At 44.4% G+C, this 26,337-nt stretch overlaps 1 protein-coding gene across 15 annotated transcripts in view; it reads left to right on the forward strand.

Moving 5' to 3' along the window:
• LOC109870709 (mitogen-activated protein kinase kinase kinase kinase 4-like) overlaps positions 1–11,656 on the forward strand; it is a 91,174-nt gene extending 79,518 nt beyond the window's left edge. For all 15 annotated transcript variants that reach the window (XM_031805436.1, XM_031805431.1, XM_020461315.2 and 12 more), the window contains one exon: positions 8,282–11,656. In XM_031805436.1, coding sequence (XP_031661296.1) covers positions 8,282–8,365 — 84 coding nt within the window. In that variant the 3' untranslated portion in view covers positions 8,366–11,656. The remainder of the gene's footprint in view (positions 1–8,281) is intronic.
• Positions 11,657–26,337: the final 14,681 nt, after the last annotated feature.

A 26,337-nucleotide genomic window follows, 5' to 3' on the forward strand; every position in this document is an offset into this window, starting at 1 on the left:
AATCATCCCACATGGCATCCCACCTATTCAACCACCAGAATTCAATCTGGACACTGACCCTCCAAAATGGAAGGAAGTAGAGAACGTTGTCCGAAGAGCAAGAGCGGCCTCGGCTCCTGGGCCTAATGGAGTACCATACAAGCTTTACAAGAACGCCCCGGATGTTCTACGCTTTCTTTGGAGGCTCATGAGGATAGTGTGGCAGAAGGAAATAAAACATGGCGAAGGGCTGGTGGTGTGCTAATCCCGAAAGAGAAGGATGCGACAGACATCAGTCAATTCCGACCAATCTCCCTTCTCAACGTCGAAGGGAAGATATTTTTCAGTATAATAGCACAGAGGCTGTCGACTTACCTAGAAAGGAACAAGTACATTGATACATCTGTACAGAAATCAGGCATTCCTGGTTTCTCTGGTTGCCTGGAGTATGATTTGGCACCAGATCCAAAAAGCTAAGAAGGACAAGAGAGACCTCTGTCATCTTCCTCGACCTGGCCAATGCCTTTGGCTCAGTTCCCCATGAACTCCTCTGGGAATCCTTCAACATTTTCCACGTACAAGAACCCATCACTACACTGGTAAACGCCTATTTCCAAGACCTGCAATTGTGTTTCACAACACCTGACTTCACAACAACATGGCAGCACTTGGAAGTAGGCATAATGGCAGGCTGTACAATTTCACCTCTGGCCTTCACTATGGCCATGGAAGTCATCATCAGGGCATCGAGATGGGTGGTTGGCAGTGAGAGAACTAAGGAAGGGCTCCCACCTATCCGAGCATACATGGATGACATGACTACACTGACCACCACTGCAGCATGCACCAGGCGGCTACTTGCAAAATGGCAGGATAACATCAAGTGGGCCCGGATGAAAATCAAGCCAAGCAAATCTCGAAGCATCTCCATAGTCAAGGGACAGCTTAAAGATGTGAGGTTCTGCATTGGAGATGACCCGATACCAACGGTGTCTGAGCAACCCGTCAAGAGCCTGGGTAGATGGTACAACAAAAGCCTCCGGGATAAAGATCAAGTGCAGCAAGTAAGGCAGGACATCACCGACGGTCTTGAGAACATCAACAAGACCCTACTGCCTGGGAAGCTCAAGCTTTGGTGACTACAGTTTGGACTTCTCCCCCGGGTAATGTGGCCACTCACTGTCTATGAGGTCCCAATAACAACAGTGGAGAAGATGGAGCGAATCATTACCTCATACGTGAAGAAATGGCTGGGTGTCCCACGATGCCTGAGTAACATCGGCCTCTATGGCAAAGGGGTCCTTGAACAACCTCTTACAAGTCTAACGGAGGAGTACAAGTGCTCTAAAGTAAGACTTCAGATGACATTGAAGGACTCCAAAGACCAGACCATTAGCAAGGCTGCACCTCCCCTACAAACTGGACGGAAATGGACATCATCCAAGGCAAGCAACATCAGCCCTGAGACACCAAGACATTGTGGGGAATATCCAGCATGGAAGAGGAGGCTTTGGCCTGGCAGCAAGCAAACCAACGTTCCATAAGGCAACAGCATCTGAACGCAGGAAGCTGGTGGTCGAGGAGGTGCGCAGACAGGAGGAGACTGCAAGAAGTGCAAAGGCTGTCTCTCTTGCTAAACAAGGGCAATGGACGCGTTGGGAAGGCCTGGAGAGGAGAAAGATCAACTGGAGTGAGCTTTTGCAAATGGAGGCAAGCAACATCAGCTTCATCATAAGAGCTGTTTATGATGTGCTTCCATCACCAAAAAACCTACATCAATGGTATGGCGAGGTCCCGACCTGCCCCTTCTGCCCAGCTCCAGCGACTCTCAGGCATATAATGACAGGTTGCAAGACCAGCTTCTCACAAGGCCGCTACACCTGGAGGCACAAGCAGGTCCTCAAGAGCCTGGCTGCAGCACTTGAGACCAAGAGGAGTGCAACCATTACCTCCAAAAACAAGCAATCCCATCAAAACAACAACATTCATCCGGGAGGGACAGAAAAGGCCCAAGCATCCTCCTACGAAGCCAGGAACTGGACACCTAGCCATGGCCCGGGACTGGAAGATGCTTTTCGATATTGGCCAGCAACTCATTTTCCCACCTTGCTTCTACCAACCTTAGGCCAGACATGGTACTCTGGTCCCCTTCACAAAAGGCTGTGTACATCATAGAGCTCACAGTCCCGTGGCAAAACTCTGAAGAGGCCTACGAGCGTAAGAAACTGTGTTACACAGAGTTGACAGCAGACGCAACTCAGCATGGCTGGAATGCAAAAGTCTGGCCAGTTGAAGTGGGATGCAGAGGATTCGTGGCTTCTTCCACCGTCAGGTTGCTGAAAGAACTTGGAATCCATGGACAGGCTCTGCGGCAGACTGTCAGAGCAGTTTCTCAAGCAGCTGAAAGAGGCAGCCAGTGGATCTGGATCAAACGGAAGGACCTTTGCTGGGCTATAACTTCATGACGCCCCCCACCCCCACATGAGAACCCAATTCAGATCCCTCCAACTTGAGGAGGGCATATGAGGTATGCGGTCAGCTGTAGGGCTGGCTCAGGGAAGTGGACACCCCTGCCTTGCATAGTCTTAATTGGGCATGGGACACAACCTAAGGCTTGATCACCCTTTAGCTGGCCACCTTTGATGAGGGTGTTTAGTGATTATAGGGCGAAACACCCACTGATTCGAAGGCACACTACTGAGGATGTGTCCCAAAATTGACATCTTAACCCAGTCTAAGAAATAAACCTCTCATGCCACTCTGTCAACATCACGGAAAATCTCATGTGAGTGCATACCATCTATTGGCACAATGGACAGTTTTTAACATCTCGTCCCGTGTTTTATGATACTTTCTTCTATAGATGTGACAAAAGCATGGTGTCGTGGAATTATTCTAGTCAAAGGAGAGAGACTTAGATTTCTTCAAAACAATTTAACTTTCTTTTTTTAATTACTACAGTAATGGAGTTGGTCGATAGCCACCCTTAAGGTAATCACTGAGAACTCTACGAGCAGAACTAAGCCACAGCATTTTATAGTTAAGACACATCCACCTGAATATGGAACAAACACCAGATTTGTGAAATTATACAAAGGTAGATTGTGCTCTCATGCAATGGACAGCAAGATTTACATTGCACCGGGTTTCTGTCTCTAGGTAATTTTCTACTTTTTCTACTATACACAAATACTAATGCAACATAGGACACCAGGTCCTTCACTTAATTTATGAAGTCCAGTATTCATCTGCCACGTGGGAGAAATAAACTGGAGGGAGGTTATGCCTGGTACTGGCAGACTGGCACCCAGACACTAATCATGGAATGGAATGCAGTTTTTAGGTTTTATCACCCAGGCATCGTAAATCAGCCGTCAGCGTTAAGCCTCAGAGACTCCTCTCAGAAGGACAGACATTGTGAAAATACTAAAATAGGAATTACATTTGAATATAAAGGTAATGTGTTTAACATAATGTTGTAATTCTACCACATCGTTTTTGCAATGTTAAGAAGATGGAATAAAGTTGTCCTTGAAATATTATTGGTCCTTCACTGTTTTGAGACTGTACAACCTTCAAGATGTATTGTCAGATCCAACAGCAGATCTCTTTGTTTCTTGGGAACTAGAACTAGCATCTCTGTTTTTTCAGAGTTTAAAAGTTAAACATTTGCCACCATCCACTTCCTTATGTCTGAAACACAGGCTTCCAGGTAGGAAATTCTGGGGCTTCACAATGTTTCATCAAATGTTGTCATCCTCATAGCAGTGAAAGTTGACATTGTGTTTCCGAATGACATCACCAAGAGGTATAATATTGAAGAGGTTCGATATAGGCCGATTTTTACATTTTCCGGGTCAAGGTGTAGCTTTTTCAAGAAAATGTATTACTGCCGCTTTTAGTGAGTTTGGTACACATCCGGTGGATAGGGAGCCATTTATTGTGTTCAACATAGGAGGGTCAAGCACAGGATGTAGCTCTTTCAGTAGTTTAGTTGGAATAGAGTCCAGTATGCAGCTTGACACTTTAGAGGCCATAACTATTTTCATGAATGTGTCAAGAGATACAAAATTAAAATGCTTGGATCTCCATTGATCCAAGGTCCTGACAGTCTTTGCAGACTCAGGACAACTGAGCTATGGAGAAATATGCAGATTCAAAGAGGAGTCTGTAATTTGCTTAAATTGCAATTAGAAAAATTGGATGATTGAGCAGTCGGATGACTTCCAATTTGGTGGAGCGTCATTTCCGTTCCAATTTTCTGGAATCTTGTTTCAGGGCCCGGGTATTTTCTGTATACCAGGGAGCTAGTTTCTTGTGACAAATACTTGTTTTTAGGGGTGGGACTGGTGTGACTGCATCTAGGGTATTACGCATGGTTAAATTTAGATCCTCGGATAGGTGTTTACCCAATTTTGTACTCTGACGTCCTTCAGGGAACTCCATGAGAAACGCTGTATACGGCGCAGGAGGCCTGTAAACAGTAGATATAAAAATTTATTGATTAGGCTGCATAGATTACATGACTAGACGCTCACTAGTGTAACCAGGAGGAGAGGCCTCATTTAACACAGTAAATTCATCAGGCTTAAGGCATGTTACAGTCAGGCCAATCACATAAAGATTATGATCCGTGATTAGTTCATTGACTATAATTGCCTTGGATGTGAGGAATCTAACATTAAGTAACCCTATTTTGAGATGTGAGATATCACAATCTCTTTCAATAATGACAGGAATGGAGGAGGTCTTTATTCCAGTGAGATTGCTAAAGCGAACACTGCCATTTTCTGTTTTTCTCAACCTAGATCGAGGCACAGACACTGTCTCAATGGGGATAGCTGAGCTGACTACATTGGCTGTGCTAGTGGCAGACTCCACTGAGCTGGCAGGCTGGCTATCAGGTTGCAGGCCAGGTAGCAGGCTATCTCATTGTGGAGCTAGAGGAGTTAGAGCCCTGTCTATGTTCATAGATAAGATGAGAGCACCCCTCCAGCTAGGATGGAGTCAGTCACTCCTCAGCAGGCCAGGCTTGGACCTGTTTGTGGGTGAGTCCCAGAAAGGGGGCCAATTATCTACAAATTCTATCTTTTGGGAAGGGCAGAAAACAGTTTTCAACCAGCGATTGAGTTGTGAGAGCTCATCACTCCCCCTAACTGGGAGGGGGCCAGAGACTCTGCTGTAGAGCTCATCACTCCCCCCAACTGGGAGGGGGCCAGAGACAATTACTTGATGCCGACACATCTTTCTCGCTGATTTACACACTGAAGCTATGTTGCTCTTGGTGACCTCTGACTGTTTCATCCTAACATCGTTGGTGCCGACGTGGATAACAATATCTCTATACTCTCTACGCTCGCCAGTTTTAGCTTTAGCTTTTACGTCTGTAACCCTGCCCCCTGGTAAACAGTGTATGATCGCTGGATTATTATTTTTAAGTCTAATACTGCGGGTTATGGAGTTGCCAATGACTAGGGTTTTCAATTTGTCAGAGCTAATAATGGGTGGCTTCGGCAGCTCAGACCCTGTAGCGGGTGGAGGAGAGACCTGAGAAGGCTCGGCCTCTGACTGAGTCAATGCTTAATGGGGTAAACCGGTTGAAAGTTTCTGTCGGCTGAATGAGCGACACCTGTTGAGTATGCCGACAGCATTTCTTTCCAGAAAATTGTCCGGCTGCGGGTACCTTATGGGGATATTTATACTACTATCTCTACTTACTGGTGGCACAGATGCTGTTTCATCCTTTCCTACACTTAAATTACCCTTGCCTAACGATTGCATCTGAAGCTGTGCTGGCAACACAGCTATCCTCACCATAAGGCGATAGTTCTCCTATATATTATGAGTACAGCTACTGCTAAATGTCATAGTGTTAATGTTACTATTTAGCTTTGGCTGGTGGAGGTCCTGTAGAACCATGTCCAGATAAAGCGTCCGGGGTGAAAAAGTTGAATGAAAATAGTTGAGCGAGGTAAAAACTAAGACATTGGTAAATGTATTAAATGCAGATTTTGATTAAACGGTTAGTAAATGTAAAAACCAAAAGGTTGGTAGGTAGCCAAGTAGCAACAAACAGCACAGCAGCATGGAGACATGTCCAACAGTTGTGACTTTGTGGCAGTGGTAACTAACCGATGATGTTTTTATTTAATTATTTTATTTAACCTTTATTTAACTAGGCAAGTCAGTTAAGTTCTTATTTATAATTTTGCCAAAAGGCAAAAGGACTCCAGCGGGGATGAGGGGTGGGATTAAAAATACAAATATAGGACAAGACACCACAACACTACATAAAGAGCGACCTAAGACAACAACATAGCATGGCAGCAACACATGACAACACAGCATTGTAGAAACAGCACATGACAACAACATGGTAGCAACACAACATGGCAGCAGCACAACATGGTACAAGCATTATTGGGCACAGACAACAGCACAAGAAGGCAAGAAGGTAGAGACAATAATATATCACGCAAAGCAGCCACACTGTCAGTAAGAGTGTCTATGATTGAGTCTTTGAATGAAGAGATGGAGATTTGAGTGTTTGTTGCAGCTCTTTCCAGACGCTAGCTGCAGCGAACTGAAAAGAGGAGTGACACAGGGATGTGTGTGCTTTGGGGACCTTTAAAAGAATGTGACTGGCAGAACCGGTGTTGCATGTGGAGGATGAGGGCTGCAGTAGGTATCTCAGATAGGGGGGAGTGAGGCCCAAGAGGGTTTTATACATAAACATCAACCAGTGGGTCTTGCGACGGGTACACAGAGATGACCAGTTTGCAGAGATGTATAGAATAAAGTGAGGTGGGAAATCTGATGGCCGAATGGTAAAGAAAATCTAGCCGCTTGAGAGCACCCTTACCTGCCGATCTATAAATTATATCTCCGTAATCTAGCGTGGGTAGGATGGTCATCTGAATCAGGGTTAGTTTGGCAGCTGGGGTGAAAGAGAAGTGATTACAATAGAGGAAACCAAGTCTAGATTTAACCTTCGCCTGCCGCTTTGATATGTGCTGAGAGAAGGACATTGTACCGTCTAGCCCTACTCCCAAGTACTTGTATGAGGTGACTACCTCAAGCTCTAAACCCTTCGAGGTAGTAATCACACCAGTAGGGAGAGGGGCATTCTTCTTACCAAATCACGTGACCTTTTGTTTTAGAGGTGTTCAGAACATGGTTAAGGTCAGAGAAAGCTTGCTTGACACTAAGAAAGCTTTGTCGTAGAGCGTTTAACACAAAATCCGGGGAGGGCCCCGCTGTGTAGAAGACTATCATCTGCATATACATGGATGAGAGAGCTTCCTACTGCCTGAGCTATGTTGTTGATGTAAATTGAGAAGCGTGTGGGGACTAGGATCGAGCCTTGAGGTACTCCCTTGGTGACAGGCAGTGGCTGAGACAGCAGATGTTCTGACTTTATACACTGCACTCTATGAGAGAGGTAGTTAGCAAACCAGGCCAAAGACCCCTCAGAGACACCAACACTCCTTAGTCGGCCCACAATAATGTAATGGTCTACTGTATCAAAAGCTTTGGCCAAGTCAACTCAGTGACTGCCTGCAGTGAGAAACTTTGTAGCGGGGCAGTGGAAAAAGAGGGAGGAGCATCGGGGTTAGTCGCATTGGAAGGAGTGGGAGATGAGGAAATGTTGGACGGGCAATGGCTGAGTCAAATAGGAATCCTGACTTAATGAAGTGGTGATTTAAAGAGCTCAGCCATGTGCTCCTTGTCAGTAACAGCCACATCATCAACATTAAGGGACATGGGCAGCTGTGAGGAGGAGGGTTTATTCTCCAGGTCTTTAACCGTTTTCCAGAACTTCTTGGGATTAGACCCACAGAGAGAGAACTGCTCACCTGAGTGTACTTATTTCTAATTTTCCTGAACTAGAGCCAGTCAGCCTGAGTATGCGTGTGCCAAGCCTTTCACCAAATGGACTTCTTGAGGTGGAGTAATTCTGCCAGATCACCGTCGAACCAGGGGCTGAACCTGTTGTTAATTCTCATTTTCTTTATGGGGGCGTATTTGTTAACAATACCACTGAAAATATTTTTTTAAAAGGTCAAAGCGTCTTCGACAGAGGGGATCAAGCTGATTCTATACCAATTTACAGAGGCCGGGTCTTGAAGGAAGGCTTGCTCATTAAAGTTTTTTAGCAAGCGTCTGACAAATCAGGACAGGTCGTTTAACTGAGCATCCATTACGAACACAGGCTGTAAAACAGTGATCACTAAGGTCATTACTGATGTCACTGATTTGTTTCATTATTGACTGGCGTGTGTGCATGTGTTCCCATCCGCAGGTGTTCTTTGCCTCGGTGCGATCCGGAGGAGCCAGCCAGGTGTACTTTATGACCCTGGGGCGCACCTCTCTGCTCAGCTGGTAGAGAGACTACACCCCCTCTACACTGGAAACCAACCAACCACGTTTTACCCGACGTTCAACGATGCCATCGGTCAAAAGCCAACCACCTCCGACATAATCATGACCTTCGACCCGGGGCATCGTGCTATATTGAGGATACACAACATCTTGTTTTTTTTTCTCACCTTTATTTAACCAGGTAGGCAAGTTGAGAACACGTTCTCATTTACAATTGCGACCTGGCAGATGACGTCGCCCCAGCCGTGAATACCAGATATGAGAATTGTAAAAAAAAAAAATGAAGTTAATTGATTCTAAATCAAATAAAAAAATGTGAAGAAAGGGGGTGAACAGTTTGCCCCACTTTGGTGCTCAACAGGTTGTGGACACACGTCTGTGCGGGGCCATTGCCCTGAAGGCGTGTGTGTGTGTGTGTGTGTGTCGTTCCTAGTTCCCGACTGTGGTATGGGCTTGAAGTCTACTACTAACTACTCTGTGCATCTTCTGCTCGTATTTCAGGAGTCCCCCTCCCCTTCCTTTCCTTAGCGAAGGAGGGGCAGGGGGCGGAGCATACAGTGTTAATGCTACAGTAGTGTATGTCAATGTCTTTCTGTTGGGTCCAATGATTGCTGACTGCGGGGGGGGGGGGGGGGGGGGGGTGTTGAAGCTGTCAGTCAGGGAGGAGGTGGGAATAAAGAAGCTGTGCAAGGGAGCCAATTGGTTCTAGGCTCAATGCTGTTTTACCGTAAGTCTGTTATCTGAGTGGACTCAGCTGGAGTGTGTTGATAGTTAGGACAGCTACCGTATTTTAATGTGCAAGTTCATGTAAAAACATTTGAACCAGATGGACTTTGAAATAGTGTTTTTTATTTTATTATGATTCCCTAAAAAAAAGTAAGTATTTGGAGTTAATATTTATTTTACCTTGGTTTTAAAAATCACAATGCACATAGCCTCCAGTTTTCTTTGCTTTTATTTCAACCCACAACACATTCAAATGCTTTGAGTCAGAGAGTGGGTGGGTAAAACATTTAAATAGTATCTATGTATAATAAATATTAATTTAATATCATTCATAGTTTCAATTGTCATGTTAGTGGAATCCTCAGTCCAACATGACGCTGTGATCCGGCTTGTACCATCAGAGTCCAGGATGGAGGACATGGTCCTGATGTGAATAGACAGATATAATAAAAGAGAGTGGAGGAGAAGGTTCAGGTCATATACAGTATGTGTGTGGTAGTAGGGGCCAATAGATGAGAGAGGAGGGGTGTCAATGTATGTTTTTGTAGCAGAAAGGTTACACATGGTCAGCAAACCTCAATGGACTCATAGACTGTGGATGGAAATAATGGTGGTGTTTTATTGTTGTTTTTCATTGGTATCTTTTTATGAATGCAATGCACTAAGTGTCAAGAATGTAGAAAGAAATATACTGTGTGGTGGTCAAAGGCATGAGAATTTTATTTTTGTTCCTTGTCACAAGTGATCAATTTCAAGTTGACACAAGTGAATATTAAACAAAGGAGGCTCTAAGGAAGATGTCGGTTTTTGGGGCAATTCTGAATCGTTTCTGAGACTAGGTTGTGACTCCTTTCAAAAACTCAATGTTTTAAAGTGAATCGGGGCTTAAGCGTTAACAGCTCTGAGTTGAGAAGTTGCTAGGCTACAGTAGTTTCCTGTGGGGCCAGTTTGCTCACAGTAGCGTAATCAACCTGATGCGCTAACAGGGCTTTAGACCTCAGTGTTTAACTCAAAAAAAAAAAACATTGCCAGGCTCAATAAAGAAGTCTTGAGCTCTACTTCTTGTCCTTCTCGTGTGATGTGTCAGCTTGTTAATGGAAGGCAAATCAAAACAACTGTTTCAAATCAGAGGAGAGCAGAGCATGGGTGACATCTGTGATTCTACAGCTCTCTGAAGGTGTTCACCACAGAAACCCACTTTGGGAAGATTATTTTTTGTTGTTGTTCACTGTTAAAGGGTATAGTCTGTACATCTGAAGACTATTCAATACACTGCAATATTCCCTGCCACGACTCTCTCACGACAGGGTATCTGACCTGCCTAAACCATGGAGACAAACAACATGAATATTATTTTCCTGAGTAGGATTACCCTACTCTTCCCAAGGAACACAACTGTGGTTTAATGGTGATGATGGATCAAAGCTATTTCACCCAAGGGGACAGATTCTCTACCCTAACTGTGTGTCAGACTCCATAGTGGGTCAATCACTCTCTGAGTTGAGTCTTTCTCCTACTAACAGTCATGCCATTCATTGTGTGTAGAGCTGTGGGAAAGGCACTGCAAATTATACATCACAGAATTGTTTCACAAGCCAACCTTTTTTATATATGGAAAAAGAAACCTGTTTGAAAAGTGAACCCCAATGCTGTATGTGTGTGTGTTGAATAGCCCCCCCACCCCCAGCACTGTCCCACTATGTCTTTTTGGTTACATCAAGGCCTTCATGAGTGGCATAAGTGAGTTTATTAAGGTTATGGTTATTGATATTCTATTAATGGAAAGACAGACAACAATTTCTTCGCAATCTGAAAAGCAGTCACTTGCTGATTTTATGTTTTATAAAAGTGCCAATAGGGCAACATTAAAAGTGTAAAAAGAATGACGAAACCACTATGTTGATAAATATACTTTTTTAAGATCTCACTTGAAGCATTAAGTTTTAGACTTAGTTAAGAAGCTTAACAATAGTTTATGTACTTTGCAGTGGTTGAATATTATAACGCTCATGTTAGGTTGAGAAAATGGCAATGTTTACAGAGGCAATGTTTTGTTACACTAATGTGTATCATGATATTAGTTTTTTTTAGCTTGTTTTATATTGAACATGATTTATCAATAATCCTAAATTATGCCATTTTTAAAGTTTTTTTTCTCAAACAACTCAAAACACAATAAAGAATACACATGCAACATTTGATTTTCCAGATGATCCCATAATGTCGTTCCCAGCATTGTGGGGACATTGTAGTGACAAAGTCCGTTCCTTGCCGTCTTGGGTGTCAGTCAGGCTTGGATGTCAGTCAGGCTTGGATGTCATCAGGCTTGGGTGTCAGTCAGGCTTGGGTGTCAGTCAGGCTTGGGTGTCAGTCAGGCTTGGGTGTCAGTCAGGCTTGGGTGTCAGTCAGGCTTGGATGTCAGTCAGGCTTGGATGTCAGTCAGGCTTGGGTGTTTTTCTCCAGTGTTTCTTCCATGCTACTCTAACTTATGTGCTCTCTGTGTATGACAGGAAGTCTTGTATTTTCCTGAAGGTCTTTTCTCTTTGAATAAACTCTAAAGTAATTTAAAGATTTACTGTAGTCTTTTGTCTTGTCCCCTCTCTGACTGACTGAATTCTTGAAGTGGAGAGTGTGAGAATGTCATCATTATCCAATAGTATGTCCCTGATGGTAAGAAATATTTTCTACAACAAATACAGAGCAGAGCAGACACTGAATATCCCTTTGAGCATGGTGAAGTTATTAATTACACTTTGGATGGTGTATTAATGCACCCAGTCACTACAAAGATAGAGGCGTCCTTCCTAACTCCGTTGACAGAGAGGAAGGAAACCACTCAGGGATTTCACCATTTGGCCAATGGTGACTTTAAAACAGTTATAGAGTTTAATAGCTGTGATAGGAGAAAACTGAGGATGGATCAACAACATTGTACATACTCCACAATACTAACTTAAATGACAGGGTGAAAAGGAGGCCTGTTTGCAACAAGTCACTAAAGTAAACTGCAAAAAATGTGGCATAGAAATGAACTTTTCTGTCCTGAATACAACGTGTTATGTTTGGGACAAATCCAACACAACACATCACTGAGTACCACTTCATATTTTCAAGCATGGTGGTGGCTGCATCATATTATGGGTATGTTTGTCATCAGCAAGGACTAGGGAGTTTTTTAGGATACAAATAAACTGAGTAGAGCTAAGCACAGGCAAAATCCTAGAGGGAAACCTGGTTCGGTCTGCTTTTGAACAGACACTGGGAGACAAATGTACCTTTCAGTAGGACAATGGCCTAAAACACAAGGCCAAATATACACTTGCTTACCAAGACAACAATGAATGTTCCTGACTGGCCTAGTTACAGTTTTCAAAAAATATTTCAAAAAAACATTTTTTTATTTTGTAATAATGGGGTTTTGTGTCTAGATGAGTTGAAATAGATGAAAAAATGATTTTAATCCATTTCAAGTTCAGGCTGTAACAACAAGATGTGCACACACTAACACACTTGATTTGATTTGGTACATACAAAAGATGCACTAGGTTGTGTGTTGGCTTGTACTGTACAAATGTAATCTGAGGGAATTGAGACAGTTTGTTATATTTTCCCAACTTCAGTTTAATTAACTGCTCTGTATTTGTATTAGTGGTAGTTGTAGTGGTAGTAGTAGACTAAGACAGTGTGTATAACAGTTTACATATGTTATTTTCCTCTTCCCTTTGACATCTTCTGACAAAGCAAGAACAGGTTTATGTGTAGATTACTGAGGATTTTTTTCTATTTAATCCATTTTAGAAGTCTGTAACGTAACAAAATTTGGAAATAGTCAATGGGTCTGAATACTTTTCGAAGGCACTGTGTGTGTGTGTGGTCATTCACCTGCCAAGGATCCTGGGGGATTTGATGGGCGTATGATACCGAAAAAAAACACACAAAAAAACAGTTTACTCACCATGTGGACATGCACATGGTCTCACGTACGCACGCACATGGACACACACAGCTAACATGAACACGCACAATGCTTCTCAAACTGAGGAGGCTGGTGGGAGGAGCTATAGGACAGGCTCATTGTAATGGCATTAATGGAAGGGTATCAAACATATGTAAACCATGTTTGACTCCGTTCCATAAATTCCATTCCAGCCATTACGAGCCTGTCCTCCTATAGCTCCTCCCATTAAACCTCTCCGTTCTTAAATCACTGTTGTCTTGAATTCTATTGCGTCTTTCCGGTGTGTAAGGGAACTGAATTTCTCAATCTGCTGTTTTATTTTACTCAGTGTGACAGTATAACATGCATGTTCATAAAGAAAACGTGATGATGTCAGAAGATATCAAAGGGAAGAGGAAAATAACTTATGTAAGCTGTTATACCCACTGTCTTAGTCTACTACTACCACTACAACTACCATTACTACTAATACAGAGCAGTTAATAAAACTGAAGTTGGGAAAATATACAATAGACCTTATCATGACATTCTTATTTATAAGCCCTTAACCAACAATGTAGTTTCAAGAAAAATAAGAGGTAAGAAGCTGTTAAGAAGCCTTTTGGACCTAGACTTGGCGCTCTGGTACCGCTTGCCGTTTGGTAGCAGAGAGAACAGTCTATGACTAGGGTGGCTGGAGTCTTTGGCCATTTTTAGAGCCTTCCTCTGACACTGCCTGGTATAAAGGTCCTCGATGGCAGGAAGCTTGGCCCCAGTGATGTACGTAGTGATGTACGTAGCACCTTTTTGAGGATTTGTATTTGCATTTATCGGGGATCCCAATTTGCTGCCTCCAAGGCAGCAGCCACCCTAGTCATAGACTAGATCTGGAGACTGGCTAGGCCACTCCAGGACCTTGAAATGCTTCTTACGAAGCCACTCCTTCATTGCCCGGGCGGTGTGTTTGGGATAATTGTCATGCTGAAAGACCCAGCCACGTTTCATCTTCAATGCCCTTGCTGATTGAAGGAGGTTTTCACTCAAAATCTCACGATACATGGCCCCATTCATTCTTTCCTTTACACGGATCAGTCGTCCTGGTCCCTTTGCAGAAAAACAGACCCAAAGCATGATGTTTCCACCCCCATGCTCCACAGTAGGTATGGTGTTCTTTGGATGCAACTCAACATTCTTTGTCCTCCAAACACGACGAGTTGAGTTTTTACCAAAAAGTTATATTTTGGTTTCATCTGACCACATGACCTCCCAATCTTCTTCTGGATCATCCAAATGCTCTCTAGCAAACTTCAGACAGGCCTGGACATGTACTGGCTTAAGCAGGGGGACACGTCTGGCACTGCAGGATTTGAGTCCCTGGCGGCGTAGTGGGTTACTGATGGTAGGCTTTGTTACTTTGGTCCCAGCTCTCTGCAGGTCATTCACTAGGTCCCCCCGTGTGGTTCTGGGAGTTTTGCTCACCGTTCTTGTGATCATTTTGAGGTGAGATCTTGCATGGAGCCCCAGATCGAGGGAGATTACCAGTGGTCTTGTATGTCTTCCATTTCCGAATAATTGCTCCCACAGTTGATTTCTTCAAACCAAGCTGCTTACCTATTGCAGATTCAGTCTTCCCAGCCTGGTGCAGGTCTACAATTTTGTTTCTGGTGTCCTTTGACAGCTCTTTGGTCTTGGCCATAGTGGAGTTTGGAGTGTGACTGTTTGAGGTTGTGGACAGGTGTCTTTTATACTGATAACAAGTTCAAACAGGTGCCATTAATACAGGTAACAAGTGGAGGACAGAGGAGCCTCTTAAAGAAGAAGTTACAGGTCTGTGAGAGCCAGAAATCGTGCTTGTTTGTAGGTGACCAAATACTTATTTTCCACCATAATTTGCAAATAAATTCATTAAAAATCCTACAATGTGATTTTCTGGATTTTTTTTCTCATTTTGTCTGTCATAGTTGAAGTGTACCTATGATGAAAATTACAGGCCTCTCATCTTTTTAAGTGGGAGAACTTGCACAATTGGTGGCTGACTAAATACTTTTTTGCCCCACTGTATCTACAACACAAAATGTACAATACAAAATGTATAATACCACCATACAACAATATTACAATGTATGCATATGCGTGTGTCTGTTCCTTCGTGTGTATCTCTTCACAGTCCCTGCTGTTCCATAAGGTGCAATTTTTACCTGTTTTAAAAAAATCAGTTGTACATACAGTCTTGGCCAAAAGTTTTGAGAAAGACACAAATATTAATTTCCACAAAGTTTGCTGCTTCAGTGTCTTTAGATATTTTTGTCAGGTGTTACTATGGAATACTGAAGTATAATTACAAGCATTTCATAAGTGTCAAAGGCTTTTATTGACAATTACATGAAGTTGATGCAAACAGTCAACATTTGCAGTGTTGACCTTTCTTTTTCAAGACCTCTGCAATCTGTCCTGGCATGCTGTCAATTAACTTCTGGGCCACATCCTGACTGATGGCAGCCCATTCTTGCATAATCAATGCTTGGAGTTTGTCAGAATTTGTGGGGTTTTGTTTGTCCACCTGCCTCTTGAGGAGTGACCACAAGTTCTCAATGGGATTAAGGTCTGTGGAGTTTCCTGGCCATGGACCCAAAATATCGATGTTTTGTTCCCCGAGCCACTTAGTTATCACTTTTGCCTTATGGCAAGGTGCTCCATCATGCTGGAAAAGGCATTGTTCGTAACCAAACTGTTCCTGAATGGTTGGGAGAAGTTGCTCTCGAGGATGTGTTGGTACCATTCTTTATTCATGGCTGTGTTCTTAGGCAAAATTGTGAGTGAGCCCACACCCTTGGCTGAGAAGCAACCCCACACATGAATGGTGTCAGGATGCTTTACTGTTGGCATGACACAGGACTGATGGTAACGCTCACCTTGTCTTCTCCGGACAAGCTTTATTCCGGATGCCCCAAACAATCAGAAAGTGGATTCATCAGAGAAAATGACTTTTCCCCAGTCCTCAGCAGACCAATCCCTGTACCTTTTGCAGAATATCAGTCTGTCCCTGATGTTTTTCCTGGAGAGAAGTGGCTTCTTTGCTGCCCTTCTTGACACCAGGCTATCCTACAAAAGTCTTCACCTCACAGATGCAATCACACCTGCCTGCTGCCATTCCTGAGCAAGCTCTGTACTGGTGGTGCCCCGATCCCGCAGCTGAATAAACTTTAGGAGACGGTCCTGGCACTTGCTGGACTTTCTTGGGCGCCCTGACGCCTTCTTCACAACAATTGAAACGCTCTCCTTGAAGATCTTGATGATCCGATAAATGGTTGATTTAGGTGCAATCTTACTGGCAGCAATATCCTTGCCTGTGAAGCCCTTTTTGTGCAAAGCAATGATGATGGCACATGTATCCTTGCAGGTAACTATGGTTGACAGAGGAAGAACAAATATTCCAAGCACCACCCTCCTTTTGAAGCTTCCAGTCTGTTATTCAAACTCAATCAGCGTGACAGAGTGATCTCTAGCCTTGTCGATGTCAACACACATGTCAACACCTGTGTTAACGAAAGAGTCACTGACATAATGTCAGCTTGTCCTTTTGTGGCAGGGCTGAAATGCAGTGGAAATATTTTTGGAGGATTCAGTTCATTTGCATGGCAAAGAGGGACTTTGCAATTAATTGCAATTCATCTGATCACTCTTCATAACATTCTGGAGTATATGCAAATTGCCATCATATGTCACGCCCTGGTCAAAGTATTTTGTGTTTATCTTTATGTATTTGGTCAGGCCAGGGTGTGGCATGGGGTTTTTGTAATTGTGGTGTGTTTGTCTTGGGGTTTTGGTGGTGGTATTGGGATTGTTGCTAGTAGGGTTATCTAGCAAAGTCTATGGCTGTCTGGAGTGGTTCTCAATTAGAGGCAGGTGTTTATCGTTGTCTCTGATTGGGAACCATATTTAGGCAGCCATATTCTTTGAGTTTGTCGTGGGTGATTGTCCTATTTGTCTTGATGTCCTTGTATATGTTAGTTGACACAAGTATAGGCTGTTTTCGGTTTTCGTTTCGTTTATTTGTTTTTGTAGTGTTCGTGTTTTACGTTTGTCTAATAAACATGGATCGCAATCGACACGCTGCACTTTGGTCCGACTCTCCTTCATCACCACTAGAAAGCCGTAACAGAATCACCCACCACCAACGGACCAAGCGGCGTGTCAACAGGCAGGAGCAGCCGAAAGAGGAGAGGCAACAAAGGCAGCAACAGCGGCGCAAAAAGGATTTCTGGTCATGGGAGGAAATCTTCGACGGGAGAGGACCCTGGGCTAAACCAGGGGAGTGTAGCCGCCCAAAGGAGCAGCAGGAACAGAGGCAACAGAGGCAGCAGCAGCAGGAGCAGCAGCTGCAGTGGGAGAGGCTGCACTACATGGAGAAATGGTCGTGGGAGGACGAACTGGACGGTAATGGACCCTGGGATCAGCCTGGAGATTATTGTCGCCCCAAAGCCGAGCTAGAGGCAGCAAAAGCAGAGGCGGCATTATGAGGAGCTAGCACGGCAGAGCGGATGGAAGCCCGAGAGTCAGCCCCAAAAATTTCTTGGGGGGGGGCTCACAGGGAGTATGGCTATGCCAGGTAGGAGACCTGCGCAAACTCCCTGTGCTTACCGGGGGGCTGGAGAGAGCGGGCAGGCACCGTGTTATGCTGTGGAGCGCACGGTGTCTCCAGTGCGGGTGCACAGCCCGGTTCGGTATATTCCAGCTCCGCGTATCGGCCGGGCTAGATTGAGCGTCGAGCCAAATGCCATGAAGCCAGCTCTACGCATCTGGTCCCCAGTGCGTCTCCTTGGGCCGGCTTACATGGCACCAGCCTTGCGCTCAGTGTCTCCGGTTCGCCTGCATAGCCCAGTGCGGGCTATTCCACCTCGCCGCACTGGCAGGGCAACCGAGAGCATTCAACCAGGTAAGGTTGGGCAGGCTCGGTGCTCAAGAGCTCCAGTGTGCCTGCACGGCCCGGTCTATCCGTCACCACCTCCACGCACCAGTCCTCCGGTAGCAGCTCCCCGCACCAGGCTTCCTGTGCGTGTCCTCGATCCAGTACCACCAGTTCCAGCACTACGCACCAGGCCTTCAGTGCGCCTCGCCTGTTCAGCGCAACCAGAGCCTCTCTCCTCTCCTGCGCTGCCGGAGTCTCCCGCCTGTTCAGCGCAACCAGAGTCTCTCTCCTCTCCTGCGCTGCCGGAGTCTCCCGCCTGTTCAGCGCAGACAGAGCTGCCAGCCTGCAGGGAGCAGCTGGAGCTGCCAGCCTGCATGGAGAAGCCAGCCTGCATGGAGCAGCCAGAGCTGTCAGCCTGCATGGAGCAGCTAGAGCTTTCAGTCTGCATGGAGCAGCCAGAGCTGTCAGTCTACATGGAGCAGCCAGAGCTGTCAGTCTGCATGAAGCAGCCAGAGCTGTCAGTCTGCATAGAGCAGCCAGAGCTGCCAGTCTGCAAGGAGCTGCCAGTCTACATGGAGCAGCCAGAGCTGTCAGTCTGCACGGAGCTGTCAGTCTGCACGGAGCTGTCAGTCTGCACGGAGCTGTCAGTCTGCACGGAGCTGTCAGTCTGCAAGGAGCTGTCAGTCTGCACGGAGCTGTCAGTCTGCAAGGAGCTGTCAGTCTGTAAGGAGCGGCCAGTCTGCAAGGGGCTGCCAGTCTGCAAGGGGCTGCCAGTCAGCACGGAGCCGCCAGAGCTGTCAGTCTGTAAGAAGCCGCCAGAGCTGTCAGCCTATATGGAGCAGCCAGTGCCACCAGTCTGCCCAGCGCCGCCAGTGCCCCCAGTCTGCCCAGCGCCGCCAGTCTGCCCAGCGCCGCCAGTCTGCCCAGCGCCGCCAGTCTGCCCAGCGCCGCCAGTCTGCCCAGCGCCGCCAGTCTGCCCAGCGTCGCCAGTCTGCCCAGCGTCGCCAGTCTGCCCAGCGTCGCCAGTCTGCCCAGCGTCGCCAGTCTGCCCAGAGTCGCCAGTCTGCCCAGAGTCGCCAGTCTGCCCAGCGCCGTCAGTCTGCCCAGCACCACCAGTCTGCCCAGCGCCGCCAGTCTGCCCAGCGCCGCCAGATCTGCCAGTCAGTCAGACTCTTCCAGATCTGCCAGTCAACCAGACTCTTCCAGATCTGCCAGTCAACCAGACTCTTCCAGATCTGCCAGTCAACCAGACTCTTCCAGATCTGCCAGTCAACCAGACTCTTCCAGATCTGCCAGTCAACCAGACTCTTCCAGATCTGCCAGTCAGCCAGGATCTTCCAGATCTGCCAGGATCTGCCCTTCAGCCAGGATCTGCCAGGATCTGCTGAAACCACCAGCCAGCCAGGATCTGGATCTGATCTATCTACCTGCCTGAGCTTCCTCTCACTCCTGAGCTTCCTCTCACTCCTGAGCTTCCTCTCACTCCTGAGCTTCCTCTCACTCCTGAGCTTCCTCTCACTCCTGAGCTTCCTCTCACTCCTGAGCTTCCTCTCACTCCTGAGCTTCCTCTCACTCCTGAGCTTCCTCTCACTCCCGAGCTTCCCCTCAGTCCCGAGCTGCCTCAGTCCCGAGCTGTCCTTCAGTCCCGAGCTGCCTCAGTCCCGAGCTGTCCTTCAGTCCCGATCTGCTCCTCAGTCCAGTGGGGTTCTGGGTGAGGACTACTAGGCCATGGTCGGCGGCGAGGGTGGACTATCCAGGGACGAAGGGAGAGGGGACTAAGACATTAAATGAGTGGGGTCCACGTCCCGCGCCGGAGCCGCCACCATGGACAGACGCCCACCCGGACCCTCCCTATTGTTTTGAGGTGCGTTCGGGAGTCCGCACCTTAGGGGGGGGGGGGTTCTGTCACGCCCTGGTCAAAGTATTTTGTGTTTATCTTTATGTATTTGGTCAGGCCAGGGTGTGGCATGGGGTTTTTGTAATTGTGGTGTGTTTGTCTTGGGGTTTTGGTGGTGGTATTGGGATTGTTGCTAGTAGGGTTATCTAGCAAAGTCTATGGCTGTCTGGAGTGGTTCTCAATTAGAGGCAGGTGTTTATCGTTGTCTCTGATTGGGAACCATATTTAGGCAGCAATATTCTTTGAGTTTGTCGTGGGTGATTGTCCTATTTGTCTTGATGTCCTTGTATATGTTAGTTGACACAAGTATAGGCTGTTTTCGGTTTTCGTTTCGTTTATTTGTTTTTGTAGTGTTCGTGTTTTACGTTTGTCTAATAAACATGGATCGCAATCGACACGCTGCAGTTTGGTCCGACTCTCCTTCATCACCACTAGAAAGCCGTAACATCATACAAACTGAGGCAGCAGACTTTGTGAAAATTAATATTTGTGTCATTCTCAAAACTTTTGGCCACGACTGTACACACCACATCTGTGAGAGAGCTTTAATAAAGAGTGCCAGTACATTCTATATAATTTATTTTATGTCTTTATCTACTTAAAACTATTTCCCACCTAAATGTTCCTTTATTTATTCAGGATTGTTGAAAGAATATATTTTCAGATTTAGGAATCATCCATTGAGATAATCAATACATTTTAAACAAATTTTTATGAATGCAGGTATTTATGAACAGCTTACTGACATTTATTGTTAAATGTTTTATAAATGGTGAGCCGAATAGCTTAAATAATTTATTAAAGCACAGTCCTGAAACTTCCCAGACACTTCTCAGAAATGGTGTGTCGGTTTGGAGAAGCTCCAAGCTCTACTATTATGTCTAGTTTACATACAGGTAGGACTGGCTGTGACTGGTAACCTGCTTTACTGTAATCCAATGTGATCGTAGGCCATTTCAAAGAAAGTGTGGTTAGGAGTACTGGTGATTCTACAATCCAATGGGGGAAAATCCAGCTGAGGTTGTTTCACACCTCAAGAAAACATTCTCCAGCATTGTCTTGCCAAACTGAAGAATCTTCCTTAAAATCACACTTCAGTCAACCTGAGGAGCACCTTGGGTTTATCATCTCCAAGAAGATACATAGATTCATGGAAGTATTGTAATTGTTACTGCAAACTGTTGGTACACTTAGGCTTAATATGTAGCATGAAGATAACCATTAGGAAGGATTAACAGCAGGTTTAAAGTTAGTTCTGATAAAAGAGTAATGCTTTATAGATTTTAGAATCGTCCAGCAGTTACCAAGTCAGAACAGTAGGCTAAGTTATGAGGGAGAAAGAGACAAAATTATTAGGGTGAGGTACATGGGTTACTAACAGCTTATTACACAACATACACTTAGAATGACTTTCTTAGATACAGTAGACATATCTCCCTGGCATATTACATCATTTATGCAGCAGCATATAAGACATTTTTGGACTCACAGTTATGCTATGCCCACTTGAACAGGAATGTGGTGCGGCGGTCCTTCTTGTGGGTAAATTTTGCCATGAAACTTTGTCATCAAGGTCTGACATTCTCTGGATTTATGGTGCTTTCAAAACAACTAGGAACTCTAGAAAGAGGCCCGAGTTCCCGTTTTGGAATTCCGAGTTGTATGACCGTTCAAAACGTATTTTCCCAGTCGGAACTCGTTTTTTTCTGAGTTCCCAGTTGTTTTGAGCACGGCAGATGTCATGCTGGATTGACAGCATGGCCAACGTATTCAACCTTTTCTGGCCCATGGTGTTGCATGTGAATGTTTATCATTTTAAGCTAGGAAAAGCCTTAAACTCAGACTTGGACCACACACCCTCTCCACCGAATGGCAGGCAGGCAGGGGAAGCAAAATAGGGATTGCTTTTCAACGCTTGCAGTTAGTAAATGATTCCTTCCAAACCACTCATTGTTGAATTTGCGATTTCCAACTTGTTGTGTAATGTTTATGTTAATTGGCCGATGAGCACTGATATGTTTATCCATGATTTCTCTTCATATGACAAGGATGGAAAAGGATTTGCCAGTAGATTGTCAACGTGATTCACGATGATGACTGCTTGCCTAGCCTGCTAGCTAAGATTTTGAAAGTATGATGTTGACATGATCAGTCCAATCAAAGCTACGGTAGCTGTAATGTGATTTGACATAATTGTATCTGTGACCAATGACCTTGAGTCTTTTGGATGGGGACTTCTAATGTAAATATATGGCAGCACCCAAGGGGGCTTAAACTTTCAAGCTCTCCATGTAGATTTTGTGGTGATGTAGTGTCCCCATTGAGTGACATTACACTGACACAATCATGGCAATAGTAGAGAAGATTATCAACCCTTACCCTCTGTATTTTCCACTGGCTGCCCCTCCACGACAGAAAGCACTGAGATTTTTGGAGATGCCTCAAGAAAGCATAAAATATCATATTATTTTACATTTTTGCAAACTGATATGTGACACGAAGTAAAAATTCCCTGTCTTAGGTCACTAATGATGAACACTTTATTTTAAGAATGTGAAATGTCAGAATAATAATTGAGAGAATAATTTAATTCAGCTTTAATTTCTTTCATCACATTCCCAGTTTGTCAGAAGTTTACATACACTTAATTAGTATTTGGTAGCATTGCCTTTAAATTGTTTAACTTGGGTCCAACGTTTCCCACAATAAGTTGGGTGAATTTTGGCCCATTCCTCCTGACAGACCTGGTGTAACTGAGTCAGGTTTGTAGCCCTCCTTGCTTGCACACGCTTTTTCAGATCTGCCCACAAATTTTCTTAAGGTCAGGGCTTTGTGATGGCCACTACAATACCTTGACCTTGTTGTCCTTAAGCCATTTTGCCACAACACAAGAATGCTTGGGGTCATTGTCCATTTGGAAGACCCATTTGTGACCAAGCTTTAACTTCCTGACCGATGTCTTGAGATGTTGCTTCAATATATCCACATAATTTTCTTCCCTCATGATGCCATCTATTTTGTGAATTGCACCAGTCCCTCCTGCAGCAAAGCACCCCCACAACATGATGCTGCTACCCCCGTGCTTCACGGTTGGAATGGTGTTCTTCGGGTTGCAAGCCTCCCCCTTTTTCCTCCAAACATAACTATGGTCATTATGGCCAAACAGTTCTATTTTTGTTTCATCAGACCAGAGGACATTTCTCCAAAAAGTATGATATTTGTCCCCATGCAAACCGTAGTCTGGCTTTTATATGGTGGTTTTAGATCAGTGGATTCTTCCTCGCTGAGCGTCTTTTCAGGTTATGTCGATATAGGACTAATTTTACTGTGGATATAGATACTTGTGTACCTGATTCCTCCAGCATCTTCACAAGGTCCTTTGCTGTTGTTCTGGGATTGATTTGCACTTTTCGCACCAAAGTACGTACATCTCTAGGAGACAGAATGCGCCTCCTTCCTGAGCCGTATGACGGCTGCATGGTCCCATGGTGTTTATACATTGTTTGTACAGATGAACGTGGTGCCTTCAGGCATTTGGAAATTACTCCCAAGGATGAACCAGACATGTGGAGGTCTGCAAAAAAAATGTCAGTTTAATAAATGTGCAAACATTACTAAAAACCAGTTTTTGCTTTGTCGTTATGGGGTATGTGGCAAAATGTGGCAAAAGTCAAGGGGTCTGAATACTTTCTGAATGCACTGTATGTCATGAGGTCCACCTGGCTACCACAACACAATGTCTTCAGTAAGGTTTGTGGTCCTCAGGGAGAAGCAACTCCACCATGAGGCTCATGTTGTGTCTCAATTGTCCCCACCTTTTAGCTCTGCCTGGAGGCCCTCTAAAGCCTTATTCACACTGAAGGCTTTAAAATGATACTTCAGGATTGTGGCAATGAGGCCCTTTATCTACTTCCCCAGATAACTTGTGGATATAATTTTTATGTGTCCAGTATGAAGGAAGTTAGAGGTAGTTTCGCAAGCCAATGCTAACTCGCATTAGTGCAATGACTGGAAGTCTATGGGTATCTGCTAGCATAGATTCCCTACACTATTCATTGTATCTTTTCTCACATAAACTGAAATTAAGCAAACAGTGTCGAATTTAGCAACCAAGAACTGACAGAGCGATTTACACTAGATAACATAGACACAAAGTCAGATTAGCTTTCCCATTTTGACGACAGATGCCGCTCCGGCGGGGGAAAACAAAAAGCGAATATCACAGCCAATCACAACGCTGGTGGGTAAGTACAGTTATACTGTGAACCACTATCATTATACTATTACATCAGATATATTATTGAAATTTTCTGAAATTACAATACAAAAAAAATCCTATGTGTAGCACCTTTTACCAGTGATAACTGGAGAAGTAACTTTAAAGCTAGAATCCTTATTTGAAACAGTCCCCCTACCTGAGGGATGGGCCTGGAGAAATGTAAGCGCTCAAATTCATGGACACAGTTATTGATGCAAGCCATCCATGATATCAACATTAGAGTTTTAGCCATGTTTTGAGGCTATACAGTGTTTGTTTATATTTACATTGTTTACAAACATTGGAGTAAAACAAGCTTGTATGTTGGTTCTGATGGTGTACAACAGTTGAACTAAGCTCATGAGGCATTCCTATAAGATATATCCTACATCCTATAAGAGTCAATGAATATACAGTATATCATTCATTTATGACTATATCATTAATGTATGCTAAGAATGTGTTAGTTGTTGCTGCCGGTTAGTACTCTGTATGATCATGGAGTAAAAAGCATTGGCCATGCACTATTAAAGAGAGAGCGTGCAGAGCTGTGGCCCTGCATGAGTAACCTGCTAAAAAAAGTCAACTGTGTCAACCCCAGGAGTGGAATTTTCGAGGGTGTTTAGTGGTGTGTGTGGTTGACTTCTGAGTAAAGTGTTGACTAGGGTTCAGTCAGGTAGGTGACATTTAGAGTTTTTTAAATTGTATTTTGTACTGCCTTGATGTTCTTCTCTGTTACGTTCTTTTGTGAGTCGCATTATCTTGTTTTGCATTTCACGTTTTAATCCCTTCTGTTGCGTATGAAAGTAGTCTAGTGGAGGTATATGACTTGTTAATTATGTAGTACAATAGAGAAATCATGCACAAAGTAGCCTACACAATCACAAAGCATGTAAAATATAGTTGATAAACTAGTTTCAGTGGAATATCATTTGCAGGCAGCAAGAGCATTCAGCTCTTAACTGGTTGTGGCATGGAGCAGCTCACAGAAGAATCACATCGGTATCCGGTAGGTAGGAAATAGGAAATACGTTTCTAAGTATTATATCTACCAGTAAATGCTAACTAAGGCAACACGGGGTATGCAAATCAGGCATTGAACAAGTTTTGTCCTTAGTCTTGGTTAGTAGGTTATTTGCGATGTGCAATCCATTCACCATGCACTGTTTGCATTAACATTTCTAAAGGGTTTCCCCCAAAAACTTTCCAATTAAATGTTGACTGCAATGTAGATCTACGTGTCAGAATGATATAATGCTGAGTTGTGTCAATGGGGAGGTCATTTGTTTTTCTGAAATGAATTAAAGGGAAACTACACCCACACAAAAATATTTTAGATTTTTCCCCAGACCTCAATAATGGTGTCCTGATGTGGTTAAAGCATTGTTATGGACTTTTTATTTTTTTGAAGTGTGATTTTGAGAGTGAAAATCTGAAAAATATATAGGAAAACATGTGATTTTTTCACACAGGGAGCCTTTCCTTCACAGGACCCACTTCTCCAGGCACCACTGCACCACTGAATAAGGCCGATGGAAAGACAGCAGTCAATTCACTCGAACATAATAAGCCAGTAGGTCCCAATCATAACAATACAAAAACACAACCATTAGGTTAAGTGTACAACCATTAGGCCAATATAAATGTACAACTATTACTTCCCATTGCAAAAAACATTTCACATTTAGCACACAAAGTAACTGGAGATTTTTAGTTTAAATGCAACAATGTTTCACATACATACTTTTGGTCATGTAGTGTATGTGGACACCTGCTCATCGAACATCAAATTCCAAAATCATGGGCATTAATGAGGAGTTGTTCCCCCTTTTGCTGCTATAACAGCCTATATGTTTCTGGGCAGGCTTTGTTGGAACTGGGAAGGCTTTGTTGGAACATTGCTGCAGGGACTTGATTCCATTCAGCCAAAAGAGCATTAGTGAGGTCTGGTGCTGATGTTGGGCGATTAGGCCTGGCTCGCAGTCAGCGTTCCAATTCATCCTAAAGGTGTTCGACGGGGTTGAGGTCAGGGCTCTGTGCAGGCCAGTCAAGTTCTTCCACACCGATCTTTAAAAAAACATTTCTGTATGGACCTCGCTTTGTGCATGGGGGCATTGTCATGATGAAAGTTGAAAGCACAGACATTTCTAGAATGCCATTGTATGCTGTAGCATTAAGATTTCTCTTCAGTGGAACTAAGGGGCCTACCCGAATCATGAAAAACAGTCCCAGACCACTATTCCTCCTCC

The sequence above is a fragment of the Oncorhynchus kisutch genome, linkage group LG26, assembly GCF_002021735.2.
Source record: "Oncorhynchus kisutch isolate 150728-3 linkage group LG26, Okis_V2, whole genome shotgun sequence".
Lineage (NCBI taxonomy): Eukaryota > Metazoa > Chordata > Actinopteri > Salmoniformes > Salmonidae > Oncorhynchus > Oncorhynchus kisutch.